The 24,684-nt window shown below is 45.3% G+C and overlaps 1 protein-coding gene across 1 annotated transcript in view; it reads left to right on the top strand.

Annotated features, from left to right (window-relative positions):
* Positions 1–24,684, top strand: part of JHY (junctional cadherin complex regulator) — a 102,211-nt gene that overhangs the window by 21,646 nt on the left and 55,881 nt on the right. Inside the window, exons 6-8 of the mRNA XM_081122757.1 lie at positions 2,313–2,602; positions 2,692–3,108; positions 15,656–16,187. Coding sequence (XP_080978883.1) covers positions 2,780–3,108; positions 15,656–16,187 — 861 coding nt within the window. The 5' untranslated portion in view covers positions 2,313–2,602; positions 2,692–2,779. The remainder of the gene's footprint in view (positions 1–2,312; positions 2,603–2,691; positions 3,109–15,655; positions 16,188–24,684) is intronic.

Genomic DNA, 24,684 nt, shown 5'->3' with positions numbered 1-24,684 from the left:
CCTAGCTAAGGTCAGACCGGCTTCCAAAGGGGCCGCCCCACTGCGCCCTCCCATCTGCAGCCCGAGGGCCTTCGCCCCGTATCCCCCCGGCCGCGCATCCCCCCACCCCACCCCCGGCCGCGCATCCCCCCCCCCCCCCCCCGCCCGGCCGCGCATCCTCCCCCGCCCGCCCGGCCGCGCATACCACCCCCACCCCCCCACCCCCACCCCCACCCCCACCCCCCGGCCGCGCACCGCCAGACACCCGAAGCCGCGCGGGTGAGGCGGGCGGCGCACCCGCCGGGGTGCATTAGCCCTGACTGCGGCCGCATTAAGCACCTCTTAGGTCCACAGCAAGTATTCGCTGGCCGTTGGGTTTGTGAGATTCCTGCGGGCGCGTCCCGCAGCCGGCGTCCCCGTCCGTGGGCGGCACCTGCTCCGCGCGGGGGCGGTGGGGCGGCGCGGTCCCGGGTCTGCCCCGCCGCCCTCGTCACAACCGTCCCACCTCCACGCCGGAGCTGGCGGTGTCACGGACGCGGAGGCCGCCACCGCCCCGGCCCCTCCCTCCCGGCGGCGCGCGGGGCCTCGGTCTCCAGGGCAGCGGCGGGCGGCGGGGCCGGGAGGACGCGGGGCGGCCGAGGAGCGCCGGGCAGGTGACTGGCGGCGCCCCGGGGCGGGGGGCGGGGACGGGAGGGACGGGAGGAAACCCGAGGGAACCGGGTGGGGACCCGGGGAGCCCCCGACAGCACTGGGACCGGGGCCGGGGCCGGGGCGCCCGGGTCGGAGGGCTCGGCACCTGCCCCGCGCTGCGGGCCCTCCGTCGGCCCAGACGGGCCGGGGCCAGGCCGCCCCTGCCGCCCAGCTCGTCGGTCAGAGGGAGGCAGAGGGAGGAAAGAAATCCGCACGCCCCTCGGGGCAGCTTCTGGCCTGTCCCCCGAAGGGCAGCGTTTCCTCCACCCTTCACGCTGGTGACCCCGGGGCCAGCGGACGGGGCCCAGGCGGCCCCGGGTCAGGTTTCCCAGGCGTGTGCCCTCCCTTGGCCAGACCCTCCCGTGGAAGCGCCGAGCCGCTGGGAGCCGCCCCTCGCGTGCGCAAGGCCCCTTCTCTCCCGCCCGCCGCGGCCTGCAAGGCCCCGTGCGTGGCGGTTGGCTTTGCTTGCTCGCTTCGCGCTCTCCCGAACTTCATTAATCTGGTGACAAGCAAAGTATTATCTTCCATGGACATTTTTTATTGATTAACTCCAAGCGCCACTAATCTCTCTCATTTAAGAAAAGACGAGAAATCGAAGAGACAATAATTTCATGAAGGAGCATTTCCAAATTGAAATATAACGATTACATTAAGCTTTTTAAGATTCCCAAGTACAGTGACTTGATGTCTTACAGTAAAATGGGTGTTTTAAAACTCAGTTACTTGATGGATTTGCTGCTTTGTAAAAGTATCCTAAAAAGCAAGTTAATCAGCTTACCAATATTAAAATAATACAGTGGAGTGAAATAGATGTATTTTTAAAATAAGTGACTTAATACAGCAAACCAGCCTGTGCAGTTAGACACTAATTTGTGAATATGTTACCTTTTGTCTGTTTTGTTAGTTGGGTGCTTTCCTCCAGGGAATAGTGATGTTCCATAGCAACAAAGTCAACATATGTGGTCATGTTGTTTAATTAAAATTAGGACCTGCCAAAAAAACAAGAGCAAGCCCTTAAAACAAACTGTACAGTAATCTCTGATGCTGAAGGTTTCTGTTATCTGACCTACAGGGGGAAAAAAGGCATAAAGGCAGTGAGATAGAAGACAGAGCAAAGAGAAATGCTAGGTGGAGATGAAAGGAAGCACAATCCAAAAACATCTGCTTTCAATCTGCCATGAACTCAAAGCACCTTTAGCAGCCTTTTGAGACAGGGAGGGCTCACTGGGGATGACACTCTTAAGCCTGTTAGAGGAGATCCCAGGTGTTCTTCAGGCCAGTCTCCCAGCTCTCCCCAGGACAGCATCCCTTTCAGGTAGGCAGACATCCAGCCTCTGCTGTGAATTGCTCTGTGGTAGAATTTACAAGGCTGACAAATCTTTTGTTGAGCAGTTTTAATCATTTTTAAAAAAATACACTGCGCTGAGGCTGATCTCCATGTAATGACCCACCCCAGATTACACATTCCTATCTAGTAGCAACCTGTATATCGAAGTCTTCCGGGCGCTGAAGGCAGCCGATACGGCCCAGTAGCATACAGCTCCCCTCCTTACAGTTCTGACTGCTCAACCCACACTCTTTCCCTCTCTGCCTCCTGTACTTTCCACAAGGTAGACCATGACCTGCTTTTCTCTGTCCATTAGGACAACTGAACAAGGGCATATTTGTCTCAGTGCCCTGGGTATTTGAAACAAGGCCACCAAAGTCCTGTCCATAGTTACCACTTGGCTTGTTCGGACTTGTCTGCGCAGGCCCCTGGAAGCTAGAGAAGGGATGTGCTTCCACACAGCCATTTGATTTCCTCCTTGGGGCCGCCCTGATTCCTCAGCTGGTTAGAAGCTCTTCATCAGATGTGTTCCTGGATTGAAAAACACAATAATGTTGCAATAGACCTTCCTCACACACACAGAAGGGTGCACACAAAAGCCTGCAGGTGATATAACAAAATTCTGGTCCTCATTTACATTTTTTATTAACATTAGAATTAAAGAGATTTCAGTAACATAAATATAATTTTTTTAGGTAATGCTTTTGTGAACCACAACTTTAAATATTCAGCCAACTGCTTCTATCAACAAGAGTATCCTGTTAATTTTTGTATTTTTTCAAGATGAGTAAATTAATTCCCAAGCTCTCTATTCAATCTCCTGTCTATCATGCCAAGTTAAAGGTCCAGTCCACAGAATCACCTTTTAAGAAAGAAGACTTACATCTGATTTCAAAAGACTCCCTGGAAGCTGATTCAGAGAGCCTCACTCAAGAGGCTAAGTCCCAGTCTGACTTTGAAGACCCGCTGCAGGGCAGTATGGAGCCTGACAGCTTAGAGGAGAGCTCTCCGCAGGACAGCCTGAGCGAGACGGAGGAGGAAGCAAGCCGGAGAGCAGCTCGGGCGGCCGGCAAGGACAGCCGCCGTGCCCGGCACAGTGGTGCCGTCAACCGGTAAGCAGCTGGCTTATGTAAGACAGCACTGCTTTCTGAAATGTATTGTTAAATAATCACTGGGGCCCCAAGTGAGGGCGAGGACAGGCTCTCACGGTGAGCACTCTGCAGTGTGAGAGATGGGGGCCAGGCTTTGGGCCACATTCTTTTTTATTATTAAAAAATATGCGGAAGACAAGGAGCCCTGTCCGGGTAGCACAGTTGGTTAGAGCGTAGTCCCAATGTGCCAGGTTGCAGATTCGATCCCCAATCAGGGCACTTATAAGAAGCAACCAATGAATGCATTAATAAATGGACCAACCAACTGATCTCTCTCCCAAAAAATTTTTTAAAAATCTGTGCAAAAGACAAGGAGAGGTTTTAATAAAGGCATTTGCTTTTCTTATGCTCCTTATTTCCTGTCCATATTCCAAGTGTCTCCACTATGACCTCACCTTGGAGAAATCCAGAAAGGCTGGTATAGAAAAGTGCCATAACGTGGAGTCAGGCGGTCTAGATTCGGTCCAGGCACTGCTGTTTAGTGTATAATTTGCATCTCACTTTTTCTCACCTGTTAAATAAACCAGCCTCCCTATCTCCCAGGATTGCTATAAATGTCAGTAAAGCACATCCAGGGGATATATACCTCCCAGGACCCCTATAATCATATAAAGATTCAATTTCTAATAATCAGTATTGATGGAGCACTAACTTCATGCTATGCGTTACCAAAAACTGTAAGAAAAAATAAAATGCAACATTACTCTGTTTTAATGAAAATGTAAGTGATATGATAGAGTGTAGAAGGTCAAAGGTATTGATTAGGAGGAGGTTTAGTGTGGTGGGGCCGTGCATAGAGTCAAACAGACCATCGTTCACAATCCCCTTACTAGCACGTAATCTCTCTGTGCCTCAGTTTCCTCATCAGTGGGATGATAATAACGGTTACCTTACAGAGTTATCATGACACTAAATAAATTAATATATATGTATAATAAAATGCATAAAGTACTGAGAACAGGGACTGGCTGTTTATATATGTGTTAGATTTTTTTAAATTAGGGGTAAAATATATTGAGGAAAGTTTATTGGAAGTCCTAGAGCTTGGGCAGGTAGGGTTTTGGGGACAAGGTAGATTTGGAAAAAGGGAACAGAATTAGTGACGTGTGTGGCATGATAAGGGACCCTGCTTGATCGCAGAGGATCTTTCCTTGGTCCAGGGAAAGTGGACTGAGCAGGGGCCTGACTTGGGGGCCATCGTGGAGTGAAAACAGTTCATGCGAACGACAGGGCCCCGAACACAAAACTCAAATGACACATCCAGGAACACAGTCACAGCAAGGGCTCTTTTGAAAGACAGAATTTGAGCCTGGTCCTGAGTCTTTTTCTTCCTTCTTTCCATCCTTTTGCCTTTCACTGGGAATATCGAGTTGAATCATGCTCATATGCTTTTTAATGTTTCTCAAAGTACAGTACAAGTGATATATGCTGTCACTAAGGTGCGGCCACAGTGCTAAGGGCAAAAGAAGGGTTCAGGAAGGCTTCAGCCAGCCAGCCCCATCTGAGGGTTGGGTGGCTCTGCCAGGGGGAGAGGGCGCAGGGACTTGGGGAGCGGTGAGATAACGCAACGTTTCAGGAGCATTGCTCTGCAAGCTGGCACATGCTGAATTAGAAGATAAACACGAGGGACAAAGAGACCACCAGATGGTAAAATCCAACAAGAAAGGCAACTATAACAGTAACAGTATCTCTCTTGATAGGCCCATCTGTAATTTCTCCATTGTGATCCTGCGTTCATATCCCCATTTTTACAGATAAGGAAAATGAAGCTAACAGAGATGGAGTAGCTTGTCTAACATCAAGTTGCTGTGAGGGGATATTTGTTTTTTGCTATTGATACTGGTTATTTTTTAAAGTTTGACAAAATTCTAACCTATAGAACAGTACCGAGAAAAATGCTTATAACCCTATTACTGTATTTTTTCAGATGTATTTTTTAAAGACATAAAATGTTACAGAGAAAGTTTTCTTGTTTGGCTTCTCAAATCCATCGCCCAGTTTTCCTCCTCAGAGAGAGCCAATACATGTTGTTCTTAGCAGTCTTCTATTTTTTTCTGTCATGGGTAATTTATAGGTAGTGGAGAAATATGTACATAAAATGGAAGAATTGACAGGGCTCCGTGACAGATTAGACGTGACGACTGAAGGAACAAGAGGAGCCCGATTACTCCGACATTCTCATAACAGCAGCTAACGGTTAGAGTGCTCATCACGAGCCCTCCTGTGCTCAGCACTTGGCGTGTTACCTCACTTAACCCTGTGGCAGCTCTGGTAGGTGGACACTATAATGATCCCAGTGTACATGAGGCTTAAATGTTACATTTTACCCATTTCTTACCTCTAGTGAGTGGCTAGCCGTCCGACCCTGAGCTCTAAGCCATGTTTTTCTTTATTTCATTTTCCCATCACCATTTATCCCCTCTGTGCCCTCTCCCACCTCCCAGGCCGTGCTTTCCTTATAGCTCGAATCTAAGGGAGTCATGGTCTCCCACGTGATCAATGGTAGTGGTTTCATTTACAGAAATGGGGGCATCAGAAAGGAAAGATCTCTCGCACAGAGAGGTAAACTCGTCTGTACTTTCAAGGTGAGGAAGCCAAGGGAAGGATCCATTAGGGGACCTCACTTGCCCAGGGTTGTTTTTTTCTTCTTGGAGTCAATGCTCAGGGACCCAACTTTAACCTTGCTCTTTACCCAAGGACAATGTAAATACCACTCAGTATGTTTCAAAAGCAAGAATAGTACTTACAAAAATTAAAATTATGGTTAGGGCCTTGGTCTTCTGATTCAGAGACCCTTAAATAATACTATTTTCCTTAGATTGATTTGCCTTGGAGATGTTTAATTATAGATGATAATCCCAGAGTTAGAATGGGTTATACTTTGAACATTAGGAGGACAGTTCTCCACTACAAAGGGAAACAGAATTAAAGCATTTAGCCAAATAATGCCTCAAAAATATTATTCATGTGAGTGTTTAGTTATCTGCCTCACTCAAGTCTTGGGAAGCTGTTGTTGCAAAAATCTGGGAGTTTATGAGCTGTGAAGTAGACAAATTGATATCAGACTCTCAATATAAAATTCAAGTATGCTTTCATTTTGTACTGGAGGTGGCATTCTGGGAGTGGTAGTTTAAATTAGTCAAAGTCTTGCCTTAAAACCAAGGAGCTTCTTTTTCTTCTTGCTTTTATAAACAACCTTTTTAAAAGCTGCCTGACAGATCACTTGAGCCCTATCGTGTGTTTTGATGTTACTAGGACCTCCTCAAAGCAATTACTCCTTGTATCTCACCAAAGTCAGGCCGCAGTTCAGTGTAAATGGATTAGAGAAAACACTTTTCTTAATGGAAATTGGAGCTGCATTGACTGCGGCGAATGAATCAAGAGTGGGGAGCGGGTCTTCTCCCAGTAACCCTTAAGCCCCTCTCCAGAACCCGTCTCACGGCCCCCGGCGCTTGTGGAGAAAGAGATCAGTGTAATTCCTAAAGCGTTAGAAAGAACCTGCTTAGTCCTGGGGTCTTCTGAAACCTTACATGTTTAAAAAACATCAGAGAGCAGCAGTACAGTACTCAGTATATGTGCTTATATATGTGTATAGTCTTGTTTACAAGAATACTTCGGTATAATTAGCTACCATTTGTAGAGCTATTTGCTTTATACGTACAATCTCATTTACCCTAGAGGAGCCTCTTAGGTGTTATGATCCCCATTTTGCAGATAAGGAACTGAGGGTTCGAGAGTTGTGTAAGTGCCCATAGCTACCAAGTGGCAGAGCCTGAGCCTCTAATTATAAATATCTACATAGGTGATCAAAGGCTGATCTGATAAAAGATTCAATTTTACTATCTAACAAATATTAAAGATATAACAATTTTAATGTGGACTAAACTGAGACCAGAGTACAGATGCATGTGAAATTATAAATTTTATTAAAGTCATACAAATATTTAAAGGATTCAGTGCCCTCAGAATAAATGAACATTACCTGTATTTTATGTAGGGCAGGAGGGTCATGGTACCTATATTCGTCACACCTCTCCTGGGAAACAGAAACACTTCCGTTCACTGAGGCCCGCGAGTGGCTTACTGGTATCGCCTGGGGACTGTAGCCTTCACAGAAGACCCCACATTCTGTCTAATAAACACCTTGTGCCAGAAGTCACTGGGCTGGAGATAGGCATCATGAGGAGTTATAAATTAGACTGAATACCCAGAATTATCGGAAAGTAAGAAAGGGACTCAATAATAATAACTGCATTCTTATTGTCTTGTGGTGGTATATAATTTTTTCTCTCAAATGCTTCTGTATATATTGTTTCAGATTAGTAATACAAGAATCAGCCCGGCTGACGTGGCTCAGAGGTTGAGCATTGACCTGTGATCCAGGAGATTGCGGTTTGATTCCCAGTCAGGGCACATGCCCAGGTTGCGGGCTTGATCCCCAGTTCGGGACGTGCAGGAGGCAGCCGATCCATGACTCTCTCATCATTGATGTTTCTATCTCTCTCTTCCTCTCCCTTCTTCTCTCTGAAATCAATAAAGATATATATATTTTAAAAATAAGTAATACAAGAATTAGGTGAAGTACTGAATGATGATTTCTAGGTCTTATATAATAGTCCTAGACAACCAAAATGGATAGTGGGTAAGAACCAAAACCCAGCATTTAAAAAAATATTTTTAGTGATTTCAAAGAGAGGAAGGGAGAGGGGGAGAGAGTGAAACATCAATGATGATTCATTGATTGGCTGCCCCCTGCACGCGCCCTGCTGGGGATCGAGCCCAAAACCTGGCATGTGCCCTGACCCAGAATTGAACTGCGATCTCTTGGATCATACGTCGATGCTCAACCGCTGAAAACTCAGCATTTTTATTACCCCTCAGATACCCTGGACTGTATTGTACAGCACATTGGAATATTGAAGCTGGGGATAGATTACTTTCTCTTATAGGTGTAGAGACTTTTTTGGTATTGTTTGGGAGCGTAAAGACAACACTTGAGGCTAGGTCTGATATTCTAGTATTATTAGGGACATCTGAGAGTTTCCAGGGGTCAACTTTCATTTCTTTTGGTTTCTAGCAATATTCTTCTGTGTTGATTTCCATTGTCTTTAAGATAGATGGGATGGCTAACCTCTTCACATGCATTACACTGTACTCTAGGGGTGTCACACAGTATTGGAGGGATTGCTACTAGCATTTTAGTTATTTCAGATCACATGGGAATAGTTACATCAGAGACATGAGTTTCTGTTATAGGTATTAGTCATTTCTGTTTTACGTTCATTTATTTGCTTACAAGTTCTGCAGTAGTTGAGTCCTGGTGTGCACCTCTGAGCAGGCACGGTGCCATCGGAATGGATGAGCAGTCAGGGACGGGACCCAAGGTGTGCAAGGGCATGAGCTGTGTCTGTTAAAGGCAGAGTCCCCCCAGAAGCGCCACAGCCTGGGCAACTCCTGGGTATATTGCCCCAGAGAACAGCCTGTTCCTTTCTAGCTTATTTCAAAACAGGGATGCATTACTATGTGAAAATAAGTAAATAAATAGTGGTTTTGAAACCCTACCAAGTGGAATTTAAATTTATATCATCTGTAAGCTTATGAGTTCAAGAGGATTAAGAAGATTGTTGCCAAGGTCCTGAAGGGAGAGTTTAATTCATGACCGTTACTGTTGTCATTTATTTCCACTCTGTGTAAGTTTGAAAATATAGAAGGCTTTAATAACTATAATTTTTAATGTGTTGACTTTAAAATAAATGCTTTTCCTACCATTGACTATAGATTGCTGAGTTTCCCATGCTGGGCCCAGCCCAGTTACTAATAGTGGATTTTTAGAGCTGCTGGGGCTCTTAAAGCTCAGCCCATCCCCTTATTATACGGGAGAGGAGCCTGAGGCCGAGAGTGGCACACAAGTCCACACAGCTTGGTCAGTGGCAAATCTGGACTAGGACCATATACGTCAAGGCCCATATGTTTTTCCCATGACATCACAGCTGCCTTGAAACTCCAGTGTTGTTAATATCTGTCCTTTAAAATACAAGAAATTGTACCTAGAGAAAGTGTAACACCTGGAAATTTTATAAATCTGGGTCCCCGATCTTCGCCCTTATTTCTAGGGAATGAAATTCCTCCCTTATCCGGTAGGAGCCTTGGAGACTCTCCCTGAGTGAGAGGCACTGAGTTGTTAAAGGCTGTGTCATACAGAAGTTCCTTGGGTAAGGCACAGCCTTTGTTTCACAAAAGAGAAACAGTAGGAGTGAGGTACTCCAACTTTTACCACTGCAATCACTAACATGCCCTCCTTAGACGGTTTATTTTTATTTAACTCCCAGATTGTCCTTGATCAAGACTGTTACTAACAAGTCTAATAATTTTGGGCAAATATCTGGTTATTCTGCAGCCATAAATTTGTTGTGAAAGAAAACAAAGGACTTTAGTTGGAATTATCCAAATTATATATTTGCTGTAAATAAATTTCACTAGATAACAATCCAGCTCCTTTCGTTTAGCGTGTTTCCATAGACAATCTTTCGCCTTCAGTTCATTAAACCACCTTTTTTCTATTAAAATGTTCATTTTTTTTTTTTGGCAGAATACATACCTGCATTAAATGATTTTTCTGGGTTGTAAATAACCTTCCCAAAGCATCCCAGTGTATTTGAGGAACGATTTTATTTCATACTTGCAAAAGTGATTTTTTAATCCTTTGGGTTTTTGGGTTTGTTTTTTTCATTTTATTTACTTAAAAGCTGTTGATAAAAGATTAAGATGAGCATCCAGTTCCGAAATCCTTGGGAACAATTGTCAATTTTATAGTTCTTAAAGAGGCATTAAAAACTTTATACTTAAATACAAATTGAATTTGCTGTTCATATGCATGAAAGATTTAATGGCATATAAATTGGCAATAATTGTTCTGTTTAAAAGGATTAAATTAAACCTAAATCAATAATAACATGTGCAATTTCAATTTAACCGGCTACTTAAAATAAAGTAGCAAATAAATAACTGCTAAATGATTAATAGCAATGCTTTTATTCACCTCCTCAACAGGCAAAGTGGCCAGTTATTGAATATTTTATTATGTGTGCAAAGGATGTTAATTGTACTAGAAATATGCTCTAATTTTAGTAATTTTTTGATTGAATACTATACTGAATATGAGGCTCTTCATTAAATGGAGATTTTAATTTATTTTGTTTGAAGTTGCCACAGTCAGTAATGAAATATGGTCCATTAAAGCCAGCAAATATCATGGCCTGTGCATACGAGACCACCCTCCCCTCCTCCCTGCATCCATTTCTAACCCTGCCATCTGAAGAGGAGACCTGGCATCTGCAGTCCGAGCAGTAACAAAGGAGTTTGTACTCACTGTGCTGCACGGTCTCCGTCAGATGGGAGGGAAGAGGGAAAGGCTGTATGGGGATGATCACCGGTGGAGGGCACTTCAGCTCACTTTGTCCCAGTGTGTTGACCTGGACACAAATACAATGGAGCTTCTTGGCACACAAGCTCCCAACAATGGGGTTCTTCAGGATCGTGTTCTGTTTCACCATCAGATTTGTTTCTGTAAAGTATTAAAGCTTTCCATGCTCATGATTTGGCAAAACATAACCTCCCATTTGTTTCAACATGTGATCTCCACCTAGAAAGGGAAGAGGGTATGTTTTAAGGTAGTCATTATAGGTATAAATGGTGCAGTGTAATTAATCTCTTTTAATGGTGCAGTGTAATTAATCTCTTTTCAGGTTCTATCTTGTGTGTGTGTGTGTATGTGTGTGTATATATACACATTATTAGAGTATCTTTTCAAACAATTTTTCTTAGCCAAAGCTATTCATGTTGTCTGATTTGTGTCAAAACCCTCTGCATTTTCTAGGTTCCACTTAAAGCATCAGTCTTCCCTGTAGTGTATGACGTTGCTTCTATGGGCATTTCCGAATGGACATTTGCTTGAGGCTAGAAATTACAGCTGTTTCTGAAGGTCTAACGTAACTTAATTCTCCCAGGTTTATCCTGCGCACCGTTTTTCAGCAGTTCTTTAGACAGTTCATCATGTGGAAACACTGACATTTCTTAATCCCATTTCCTGTTCACAGTTCAAACAGATTCTCCGTGATGCCTAAGTCACGGTAAAAAATTGGATTTTTAAAGATGTGTTAATTTTTCAGGCCACTAAGGTGCCACTTAGTGCATCACAAGACAACTTTGTACCTTGGAAATAAGTTAAGCTCTGGGGAGAGGAGAACCCCGTGAGGAAGCACAGTACACAACATTGTGTCATGGCAACCGAATGTAACACACAGCAGGCCCAGGCCAGCGAGAGAGCTCAGCGACGTGCTTTCATAGCTCGCCCTGGATGCTGCTGTGTCCAGGACGTTAGTTCGAAGCATGTATATATATACAGGGTGTCTCCCAAAATGTACGCACACTATAACAGCTGAGAGCTCAATTTTGAAAATGAAATGTATTTTAAAAACACTGCCTTTAGAATGACTCCAAGTGTCTGAATACATTTTTGGGGACACCCTATATATATAAATTTGCTTAATGCCTCAGCCACACCACAGGGTAGCTGCTGTTATTCACACCATTTTGTTGTGAGGAGGTTGAGGCACAGGGAAGTTAATAACCTGCCCAGGCTTCCACAGGAACTGGCAGCACCAGGAATTGAGGACAGGCGGTCGGATTCCAGGACCCTCATCCTTAGACACTCTGCTAAACCGTTTCTCAGAACCCAGACACTCCAGATTATTATTGAGAGAAGCAAAGCACATGGAGATTTCATGGGACTGAGGAAGGTCTAGAACCACGACTGTAGATGTTATGCCACCGTCAGCTGGTGTGACAAATACAATGACTGATCTGAGTGCCCGTTTTTTAGAATGACTGCAGAGATAGATGTCAGGAATCCATTTCCCTCAACCACTGAAGACTAATCTTTTTAATAGTAGACATTCCTTGGTTATCGAGTCCTCTGTGAGTTTATCATAGTATCACAGAACAGTAGAGGTGGAATGGACTGTGATATCTCCTAGCAAGTGAATCTGGAGGTAAGAAGTTATCACATTTTCAGTGAAAAACAAGGGTGTGTCCTCACTTAAATACCCATAACACTCTGTATCTCTTTATGTCCCTAATGTGTTACTTGTTACAGTTGGTATAAAAAGCCTGTCTTCCCTTAGCCTGCTTCTGTTTTGCTTGCCTGTCACTCTCTCTTCAGTGCCTAGTTCCTGGGGGAGCTGCTCAGTGCATACTTGTTGACTGGCTGAGTGACTGATCAATTCACTAACTCGCATAAGGCAGGCCCTTTGACAGTGTGCGCTTCACTCCCACCCATGGGGAATAGCTGCGCGATAAAGGGCAACCTAATGGGCAGGAGCCAGGCCTATATCCTGGACCCTCCACTTGTTAGCTCTGTGACCCTGTGAAAGTTACATGAGTTCTCTAAGCCTCAGTTTCTTCATCTATTAAGTGGGGATAATAACAGCGCCTCCCTCATAAGGTTGTTGTAAGGAAAGCGCTAGCATTTCCCAGGTCAGCATGCAGTGATCAGTGCCATCTTCCCAATTCAGCACCCCACATCCTACCCCAGGACTAAGTAGCAGAACAGTGACCCCCAAGAGACATGTCACTTTGAAAGGTTGCCAACCCCTGCTTCAAACCGTGCAAAGGACAGTTCTAACATTTTCCAAAAAGACCCACAAAAAACCCTTATAGCCTCTGTAGATAATTCCTTTCACTCAACACTTTCGCTGCCCCAAAGTATTTGGATTACTGTGTCTTTGTTCTCTAACGAAATTGTTTTCGCTAATTAAATTCAAACTCTCATATGAACTTAGCCAAACTTCTTCACAGATTTTACAAAGCCCTTCAAGACCTTGGCTCTCCTTAGTGCTGAGCCCTGCTCCCCACCCTTTCCTCCTCCCACCCCCCATTTTATCTATGAGGAATTTGTTCTTGGAAAGGACCATGTTTCCCTCTCTTCCCTTCCCTTCCCTTCCCTTCCCTTCCCTTCCCTTCCCTTCCCCTTCCCCTTCCCCTTCCCCTTCCCCTTCCCCTTCCCCTTCCCCTTCCCCTCCCCCTCCCCCTCCCCCTCCCCCTCCCCCTCCCCCTCCCCCTCCCCCTCCCCCTCCCCCTCCCCCTCCCCCTCCCTTCCCATGCTGTCCCAGCCTGGCACATTTCCTGCCCTTCTTAGCCTTGGGCCTCAGCCAAGCCCTCGCTCCCTCCAGAAAGCTTTCCCTGACCTCTGGGGTGGGGCTGGTGCCCCCTCCTGAGTTCTGAGGGCCCCAGGCCCATGTCAGGGCCCTTGCGCTCCTACTGTAAATTGCTTGTTTCCTGTTTGTATCCCCCACTTGGCTGAGTCCATCACTGTGTTCCTCTAGCTTAGTAAGAACTCAGTAAATAGCTGTAGAATCTCAATGGGTGAGCAGATGGGCGAGGCAAGTTAAATTCTGTTGAGTCCAGCAAATCAGCGAGGAGAGTTGAAGTCACTCAACACATCATGGATATGGTGAAACAGCACCTTCCTTCATTAAAAAGTGTTTTATACTCTGTTCACCGGAAGCTGTAACTGAGGCACTCTTATCTTTTTCTTCCACCTACACCACCCTTACCTGTATCTGAGTGCAAGGAAAGCCCTAAAACTGTGCCCTCATTTGGTCCAATGCAAGACGTTTTCCTGCACGTTTAGATTCTAATTTACTACTGTTGAAATTAGAAATAAATATCCAATACTACATTTGTGCTGGCTGGAGTAGTTTTAGAGGCTCAGTTACTTAACAAACACTTATTGGCTCTTCTGTCTGCAGCAGAGGGCAGAATACTAGGCGAGGGAAGGAAGGATGGCCCTCAGTCCCCACAGCCCACCTTAACTAGGTGAGGAGACAAGGTCCCCACAGTGAGACATGAAATAAACACAGAACATTCAGACAGAATGCCCCATTTTGATCCTTAAGCAATCCTGAGAAATAAACAATAAATATAACTTGTCCCTACTTACAGATGCGAGAAACTGGCTCACAGATGACGTGGGTCTGCCAGCTGACGCAGGTAGATAGTGACAGGCCCAGACCTTAAACCCAGGTCTGTCCAGTCCCAAGCCCAGCTGTGCCCTGCTGGACCGCTCCATGCCCTTCATACATACCCAGTGACCCTCAGAACAGGCAAAGGGCAGGGCCAAAAAATACTGTGAGTTCCACTGAGGAGACATCACAGGGAAACCTCGCGGAAGCCCAGGGACAGCTGACTGGTGTGCAGGGAGTGGTGAGTCGCTCAGCTTGGTGCCTGGCTTCCTGGTGGACGAGAACCAGCTTTATTCAGGCATTTTGCTAGAAGAGAATGTCAACTCTTTCCTGATGGCAAAGGAAGAGCAGCCTATCCCAAAAGGTTAATATGTAAACTAAAAAATTCAAAATGACACAGTGGAAGGCAGAGGAGTTTGTGCTTGCTCTAGTTTTTGCTTTACATCAAATCAACTCCAGGTCCACCTTAGGAAGAGTGAATTAGCACTAGGGGCACTATTAGTTTGTTTGCCGAGCATAAAACTGTGTCTTCTGTAAACGGGAATATCAAATAGCCGTAATAAGCCTGGCTGATTTGCATTTCCTGTTTGATTCGGATTGCATCTGCTGAACTCAAGGAAGGAAAATCTCACCCATTTAGCTTTTGAAGATCAAAGGAGCCGTTAAATACGCCATATTACCAGCATTTTTTTTTTTCTTTCTTGGTTAAGACTAGGAGGTGCTTTACACATGGAGATTGCCACAGGGAAAAGAGGAGACTTTATTTGGGGCCATAGGCTCTGGTTATAGACTCCCCTCAGTTCATGCCCCTCAGCCAGGACCATGCCTTTAACCTGCTGTTCAGATAGGGCTGCCCTGAGCTTGAAGTTCTCCCGGACCTGTCTCCTGGGTTCCCTGACAACCAAGAGAGAGGACCCGGGCTTTCGGTGAGCCACCTCCTGGTGCCCAACCTTGGGCGTCTCTCTCTAGTAGTTTCATGAAATCTGCAAACAAAGTGCACTGAGGAGTGAAGTCACTGAAAAGGAAGGAGACTGAACCCGTGCAGCAGGTCGGCTGGGACAAGCCTTGCTTTGCCCCTGCAGGGGGAGCCTGAGACGTGCCCCCGAGGGTCACAGTCGTCGGGCTGCGCCGCCCCGTGCGCGGAGGGAAGGGGGGGGAGGCCAGGGGAGGGAAGGGGGGAGGCGGGCGCCCCGCCCGAGCGCGGCTCTCCCGCCCGGCCGCCGCCCGCTTCGCGTTACGCGCGTGGCTCTGTTGTCCCCGGCACGTGGACACGAACTGTCCCGTGTTTATTCCACACTTTAATAAACTTGAATAAGGCCTTCGTACCCTTCTGCGTCGTGCGCAGGCCTGACCTGAGCCCGAGGTGTGTCTTTAGCATATCGACAGTAAAAGGGCGTTTATACGAGAAAGACTGAGGTTGGTATGAAATAAAATGATGGGCTGCAATCTGGACTCAGCGCCTGACCTTTCTTTTCTGCTTTGGGCAGCCACCAGTGCGGAGAGGACAGATACTCGGACCTCCGATACGACCCCGACTGGAGGGCCAAGAGAGGCGAGGGGCAGCTGCTGGCCCCCGAGGCGCCGCCCCGCCCCTCGGAGCCCGCGCCCTCCGAGCCCTCGGCGGGGGGCGGCCCGCCGAGCCCCCCGAGCCCCCCGAGCCCCCCGAGCGAAGCCTCCCTGCTGGGCAGCGAGTTCCTCAGCCCCAACTACGAGCGCGAGCGCGGGGCCCGCGGCAGCCGCGCGCTCTCGGGGTCGGGGCCCGGGCCGGGGGGGTCGGGGTCGGGGCCGGGGTCGGGGCCGGGGTCCGGGGCCGGGTCGGGGTCCGGGTCGGGGTCCGGCGGCCGCGGGCCCCGCTCGCGCCGGGAGGCCTTGCTGCCCAGGCCCCGCGGGCCGCGGCGGAGGCGGCCCAGGCCGTGCTTCGTGGAGAAGAACAAGCGGACTCTGGGACTGCCCACCCCTAAGACGGACTCCTACCTTCAACTTCACGGCAGAAAAAGGGACGACGCCCGCCCAGAACAGGTACGTGTTGCCCGGAGCCCGCCCGGAGCGGAGCCCGAGTCGGCCGCGTGCGCGGGGGGCGCGCCCGGCCGGCCCAGGCCCTGCCCCGCCCGCTGGGGGAGCGGAGGGAATTGTCCCGCAGGTCCTGAGAGCTCCGCAGGTCACGGGTGGCGTCCGGTTCTGTAATCGTGCAGCTCGGTTATCATCTCTCAAGCGTCGTCAGTCAAGGAACCATAGGATTTCTTTGTTATCCTCACTCGAGGACACTTTTTTCCATTGCTTTTTTCAGAGTGGACGGGGGAGAGAGACCGACAGACACCTGGACTGGCTGCCTCCCCAGCGCACCGGCCAGGGCTGGGCGTCGAGCCGGCACCCGGACCTCAGCCGGCGGGCGGCGCCACCCCCGGGCCGGGCTGGAGCGTGGGGCTTTTAGACCACGGGTCCCAACAGGTGGAGCGCAGCGCCGAAGGTCTGGGTCCCTGGGTCGTGGCCTTCGCTCCCGCGGTCGCACGGGGTCGCAGCCCTGTTAGCTGGAGCCCAGGGGGACCCACGGGACACGCTCAGCAGCAGCGGCTCCTACGGGCGGCTCTCGGTCGGATCCGGCAAACCGACGGGGTTTGGGGGGAGCACGCGCAACATGGGGTATTTATTTAAAAGTCAGGTGGTTCTCCTGCCTTTCTAACCCCCTTCGATAATCACTACACTGACCTTTATTAAACCTTAGTCTCTCCGTCTGTAAAATTAGAATAATGATGAATGTCCTCCCATTCTCATCTGGCCGTTTTGAAGGTAAATTCTATCCCAGTGATGGATTTAAAACCTACTGAAGCCAGTAAACTTTTAAGAAAACTTATCTTTAGTGTTGAAAGTATTAAAGATGTCCCCCTTCCCCCCCGCGCCCCGCCTTCTCTGCGCTGTGGGCCGTGGCCGTGGCCGTGGCCGTGGCCGTGCGTGCTGCGCGCGCGCTCTGGCGACCCTCCTCCCGCCCCGCCCCTCCCGCTGAGGCTCTCAGCTCCCCGCCTCCGAGGCTCTGCGTCCGTTCTGTCCGTTAGATTCCGCATGTGAGGCCATGTGACACTTGTCCTTCTCTGGCTGAAGCAGTAAACTCCTTCTGCCTGAGGGGCGCATAGAGACCGTGCCCCCCCCCCCCCAGCGGGCCCTGGGCGCGGGGTGGCGCGGCTCCGGGTGCCCGCCGCCCTTGTGGGTCCCGCCTGATGTCGTCACCTACGGCGGGGTCGTTTTCAACTACGAAGGGGAGGTGGTCGCATTAAGTGGGGATTCCCTCGGACAGAGTCCAGATCCAACTTGGCACCGCCGAAGGCGCCGTGACCTGGTTTAACCTGTGCTTTCCGATGGGGTGAACCTTTGTGACTATTGTCTTGATTCAGAGATTTGTTTTGAGGGGGCACCTCTCGGTTGCTCCGTGGCTGCTGCGCAGGAATCGCTGAATAAAGCCAATTGGATCCTCAAATTTAAAGAAAGAAAAGGAAACCCTTTTATAGTCTTAAAGCTTAGGTCACGCCCTTGCCTCTGTAACCAATCGGACAAGGAGGGGTGTGGTGTATTAGCTGAATCGTGAAAACAGCTGAATTCAGAGTTTTCAACAATTTGGCCCAGTTATAGATGTTTGATGTGCTTTTTTGTTTCATAAAACATGTGAAATTTTGAATTCTGACTGCTCATTTAAAATCAGAAATAAATGTGATAGTCCAATATATGTGACAACGTTTATAGCTGGTTATTTCTCCCAGACGACGATCTCTCATTATTTCCAAATGTGTTCTCAAGAGAAGCCGGTGTAGAAGGAGAGGCATATAGTCAGGCCAAAACAAATAGTTGTATTTCTAATAATAAAAGGGGAAAAATATTTATTATAAGTTCTTTAATTGCTATCTTAATTGCTAATTATTTTAGTAGTGATAATTTACTAAGCGCTGTTGGGTTGAGTGGTCAGTGATTCCATAGCATAGTTCTCATTGTGCCAAGGAGGAGACTTTAAAGCATCTTATGCTTGCTCAGTCTTTAAGCTCATGAATCATTCTTTGGCCATTGACCTTGTCCATTGCTTTCTCCAGGTTCAGCTATCTAAGGGCTGATTGCTAACTGTATTCAAAATTGTTTCATAACCATTTCTAACATATTTTTCTTTCATCTTTACTTGTTTTAAAAAAGCTAAAAGTTAGTTTGACCTGACAGTGATATAATGATATATGTAACTTTCAAAAATATATTATAGTCAATAGCATAGAATATATTACTTTAGAATAATTATTTATATATAAAATGTGTAGTCTTTTCTGCCAATACACATTATATTCTCTTATGGGCAGGTACTATGCTTTCCACTTATATTTAATCACAGACTCAGTAAATATATGGGAATGGGAAAAGGCATCTTTTCCATTACTTGCAAACTTATTCTCTTTAGTATGACTTTAAGTTTATGTGGGGGAAAATGATGTTTCTAGAGCAGTGGTTTGAAATCCTGGCTGGATATGAGAAACTAAAATTTAAAAAAAAGTGATTCTTGGCTTCATCCGGACCAATTTACAACTCTGAATGAGATCTTGAGCATCAGTATTTTAAAAAAACAAAACAAAACACGCCTTCAGGTGATTGTGATGTGAAGCCAGGTGTGAGAAGCATTGTTCAAGACAGAGCAGAGATCTTCACCTTTGACTTCACATTGGAACCACCTGGAAAGGTTTAAGAACACTGACTCCTTGGCCGGAAGGCCTGAGATTCTGAGGTAGTTTATTAGGGGTGCCCTTTAAGCATGGGGAGTTGTCAGAGCTCCCCAGCTGGCCAAGACAACCCCTGACCTAGAGCATGGTTCTCAATCATCCGCACACGTGAGGATCATCTGGCGGGTTTGCTAGAACAGATTGCTGGACCAAACCCAAGGGCTTCTGATTTAGGAGGTGTGGGGTGGGGCCCAAGAATGTGAATTTTCTACAAGGTTCCAGATGATGCCACTTTTGCCATCAGGCCCACACTTTGAGAAACACTGATCTTTTGCTTTTCAAACCTTAAGGTGCTTATGAATTACCTCAGAATCTTGTTAAAATGCAGACTTGACCTAGCAGGCCTGGGTGAGACAAGAGTATGCATTTCTAACAAGCTCCAAGGTGGTGCCAAGGCTGCTGGTCCACGGACCACACTTTGAGTAGCAAGGGGCTAGAGTGTAAAGAACACAGAGCATTTATCTGAAACTTAGAGCCAAAGTGGGGTAAGTCAGTGCCCACGAGACACTGGCGATTTCAGTGGCTGTTAGGAGTGTTCCTTTGATTGGGAGGGCAGGAGGTGTGGAGTTGGGGGGGGGGGCAGGTTTGGAGGCTGTTGTTTTCAATTAAGTAGCATCCTTCTGGAAGTTTTTCACATTTGAATGATCCATTTTTCCCCTCCTAATTTCTTTGAAAGAGATGACACGTGTCTTACAACTAGGAACATCGAAAGGATAAATAACATCTATTGTTAACTGAGTGAATAAATAAATCTCAATTACCATACACACAACCAAAAAACTCAGCTTCCTAATACATTGTTTCGTTGCAAGCACCATGCTTGGCTGCATCCGACCTAAGGGCCTTAAGCAGCGTATTATATTTAGGAAAATCTGAAAGTAAGTCCAAGAAGTTTACAACATCCCAATAAAAATGTCAATAGTTATTTTTTTAAATAAAACTTGAAAAGCTGATTATGAAGTTCATATGAAAAATTGGCATGAATAACAAAAAAAGCTCTGAAATTAAGAGTCATCATGAGAGAAAATAGTCCTACTTGATAGTATAGTCTAAAGCCTCAATAATTAAATATTAAGGTAATATGATAGAAAAATGGAAGAACAGAACAGAAAGTCTCGCAGGAGAACCAGTTCCATGTGAGAATGTAAGATCTGAGACTGAGTTGATAAAGGCAGTATGTCAAACCAGTGAGGAGATCAGCGCTTGTTCAGTTAAACAACGGGATAAGCCACATGGGGAAAGATAAAGTCAGATCCATACCTCATATCGTACAAGATAAATTCCAAATGGATCAAATATTTCATTTTAAAAATTAAGCCGTTAAAAAACTATTAAAAACAGGAAAATTCTCCTATGACCTTAAAATTATTTAAAATCTAGAATCCATAGAAGATTGCTAAATTTGACTACATAAATATCAAAAACTGCTACAGGAAGAAAGCATATGAAAGTCAAAATATAAAGAACAAACAAGGGAAAATATTTTTAACTTATACCACAGGCAATTTACTAATATCTCAAATATCTAAAGATCTCCTAGAATCAATTAGAAAGAGACCAGTACTCCAATATAAAAATACACAAAAGATATGAAAAGATAATTCACAGAAAAGCTAATACATGTGTCTATTAAGCATATGAAAAAATATCCAACCTCAGGTATTATTTAAAAAAATGCAAGTTAATACCACATTGGGATTCCACTTTTTACCAATAACTAAAGCAACAAAATTCCCCAAGTTTGATGAACCTGTAGGCAAAAAGTACAGTCAACCTGGTGAGAAAATAAATTAGTATAGCAGTATGGGGTCGGGGGGCAGATTTGTTAACATCTATTTAAAATACAAATACATACACTCCTTGAGAAAATAAAGTGTGATTGCTAAGAGTATGAGCTTTGGGGACAGATTGGTTGACACCGGTACCTGCTAGCCGTCTGACCTTGGGCAGATGGTTTTACCTCTCAGGGCTTCAGTTTCCTCATCTTAAAAATGGAGATAATAATTCTTAATGATCCTATTAAGGAGGTTGACTAAATGGATTAATATATGTACAATGTGTAGATCAAAGCCTAGCTGACAGCAAGCACTATATAAATGTAAGCAATTATTATTTTTGTTTGACCCAACACATTCCAATCCTAGGAATTTATCTTAGTTATATGTATGCAATTTTGAAATAACTCCTGTATGAGATCATTCATTTCACCCTTATTTGTAATAATAAAATGTTGGACACCACCCAAATGCCTATCATTTGGGGAGTGCTTAAGTAAGTTATAGTGTATCCAAGCAATAGAGTACGATAGTAGCTGTTAAGAAATGAGGGTGATTTTTATGAACTGTTATGGACAGATTATCAGGCTTTATTACTAAGAGAGAAATTAAAGGTGTAGGATAGTGTTTGCAGTATAAAAAGGTGGGAGGAATAAAATATATATCACATTTGCTTGGTATACATAAAAAACTTTGGAAGGATAAAGATAGTTAATTGTATAGGGTGGAGAGGAACAGGTGGAGCACACTGTGCACCACGCATCTCCTCGTAGCCCTCAGTTTTGACCACGCCTGTGTAACCACAGTCCTCAGCATTTTGTAGGAGCCCCTGTAGCTCCACACCCCCTGATTGCTCAGTAACCAAAATTGCATTTTTTCCCTGTAAATAATGGCTCGGAGCAGAGCCACTGATTTTTCATTTCAATTGCTCCACAATCTCGTGGCCATTTTTCATAGATCTATCCGCTGTACATTAAAATGCACCGGAAAAGTCACCTTTGAATACATGATAAGATCGCAGTCACATGAAGTGTGAAGCGAGGAACTGATGTAAAAACCAGCAAACACTAGAGGGCACCTAAGTATCGCCATTGGACAGTAACGTTGCTGGTGCACATTCGGTGCTTGCTTTCATTCATGATTTGTTCAGTAGCCAGAAGTATTTGTCTGAAGCTCATTAGAATTTGAGTCAATTTATGATCTACCATTAAAGGAAAGTGCGTCTTGAAAAACGAGCTACCTTTCTATCTTGATTCTAATGTGACTTTGAAGACTGACGATGGTGAAATTTAGAATAGGCTCTGAAAAGGGCAGTAAGTGCTTTATTCATGTTGTTCTTCTCTTTCCTTGTAATTTCTTGGAAAGAAATTACAGATACTTTGCAAATATGGATATAGAAAGGTTATCTAATCACCTATAGCCTTCAAGACAATATAAAGCCATATATAGAATCCACTTTCCATTCTGAGGATCAACACACCTTTGTGGCTGTTGCTGACACAGCAGGTCAGTCCGCAGACAAACACTTATCGAGCCACAGCTATGTGCTAGGTACTGTCCCCAGTGCTAGGGATGTAACAGAAAACAAGACCTACAGAGCCCTTGTCTTTTTTTAAATGAGTCAGTTGGTTTCTTTGAATATATTTCAGAATTTAAAAACTAAACAAGGAACAGCCCTGGCCGGGTGGCCCACTCAGTTGAGCATCGGCTGGTAAACCAAAAGGTCGCGGGTTCAGTTACAGATGGGTCAGGGCGCATGCCTGGGTTTCTAGCTCAATCCCCAGTAGGGGACGTGCAGGAGGCGGCCTGTCGATGTTTCTCACATCAGTGTTTCTCTCCTCCCTTTCTCTCTCTCAAATTAATAAAAAACACCTTAAAAAGTAAAAACTAAACAAAGAACCAGTTGAACTTTTTAAAGTAGTACAAAAATATTCTTAAGTCAGTGATCAGTTACTTCATGAGTAAACTCAAATCCCAAAATTCTTAGCTACATACTTCTAAAATGCTAATCTACTTTAAATAAGAGAATGGTGTAAGTCACATAGGGTTAGGAGTACATACTTGTGAAACCTCTTGAAATACTCTGAAATATAATTTATGAAATTTCAGTAGTCATTTGATTCCTTCCCAAACCACCTTTAAAAAATATTATTTATTTACTTAAATTGAATTTATTGGGGTGACATTGGTTAATAAATTATATAGGGTTGCCTGGCCAGTGTGGCTGAATTGGCTGAGCATTGTCTCATGCACCAAGAGGTCGCCGGCTTGATTCCTGGTCAGGGCACATGCCCAGGTTGCGGGCTCGATCCCCAGTAGGGGGTGTGCAGGAGGCAGCTGATCCATGTTTCTCTCTCATTGATGTTTCCCTCTCTTTCCCCCTTCGTCTCGCTCTCAAAATTCAATAAAAATATATTTTTTAAAAATTATATAGGGTTCAGGGGTACAATTATGTAATACGTCATCTGTATATTATGTTCACCACCCCAAGTCAAGTCTCCTTCCATCACCATTTACCCTCCCTTTACCCTGTCTTACCTCCCCCCACACCCCTTTCCCTCTGGTAATCACCATACTGTTTTCTGTCTATGAGGTGTTTTTCTTTTTCTTCTTAATCTATTTACCTTTTTTACCGAACCCCCTATCTTCTCCCCTCTGACATCTGTCAGTCTGTTCTCTGTATCTATGAGTCTGTTTCTGTTTTGTTAGTTCCTTTTGTTCATTAGATTCCACATAGAGGAGGAATATATGGCACTTGTCTTTCTCTGACTGGATTATTTCACTTAGCACAGTACTCTCCAGGCCTATCCATGCTGTTGCAAAGGGTAAGATTTTCTTTTTTCTGACTGAGTAGTATTCCATGGTGTAACTGTACCACAGCTTTTTTATCCACTCATCTACGGATGGGCATTTGGGAAGCTTCCAAATCTTGGCTATTGCAAATAACACAACAATAAACATAGAACTGCATATATTCTTTTGAATCAGTGTTTCAGGTCTCTTCACATATATTTGCAGAAGTGGAACCACTGGGTCATAAAGCAGTTCTGTTTTTAATTTTTTGAGGAAACTCCACACGGCTTTCCACAGCGGCTGCACCAGTCTGCATTCCCACCAGCAGTGCGCAATGGTTTCCTTTTCTCCAGGTCCTCACCACCACTTGCTTGTTGATTTATGGATGACTGCCATTCTGACCAGTGTGACGTGATGTCTTATTGTGATTTCAATTAGAATTTTAATGATTAGTCACGTTGAGCAGCTTTTCATATGTTTATTGGCCATCTGTATGTCCTCTTCAGAGAAATGTCTATTCCAATACTCTTCCCACTTTTAACTGACTTTAGAGAGAGGAAGGGGGGAAGGAGGAGAGAGACAGAGAGAGAGAGGAACATCAATATGAAAAAGAAACACTGATTGCTGCCTCCCACAGGCACCTCGACCGGGAATCAAACCTGCCACCTTTTGTTGCACAGGATGACACTCCAGCCGACTGAGCCGCACCGGCCAGCGTCACCCATTTTTTAATGGAATTGTTTGGGTCTTTGCTGTTGAGTTGTATAAGTTCTTTATAAAATTTGGACATTATACTTGTTAGAGGTATCACTGGTAAAAATGTTCTTCTGTTTGTAGGCCGTCTTTTCATTATGCTGGTTTCCTGTGCTGTGCAAAAACCTGCTTAGTTTGGTATAGTCCCACTTGTTTATTTTTTATTTCCCTTGCCTGAAGTGATATGTCAGAAAAAATATTGCTAAAAGGAATGCCCAAGATTTTACTCCCTATGTTTTCTTCTAGGATTTTTATGGTTTCAAGTCTTACATTTACGTCTTTAATCCATTTGGACTTTATTCTTGTGTATGGTGTAAGGTGGTCCAGTTTCATTTTTTTGCACATATCTGTCCGATTTTCCCAACACCATTTACTGAACAGATTTTCTTTACCTCACTGTATGTTTTTGCTTCCTTTGTCAACAATTAATTGACGATAAAGACAAGAATTTAT

This window comes from Miniopterus schreibersii (genome assembly GCF_964146895.1).
Source record: "Miniopterus schreibersii genome assembly, chromosome: 20".
Classification (NCBI taxonomy): domain Eukaryota; kingdom Metazoa; phylum Chordata; class Mammalia; order Chiroptera; family Miniopteridae; genus Miniopterus; species Miniopterus schreibersii.
This window is presented reverse-complemented; position numbering and strand designations above follow the sequence as displayed.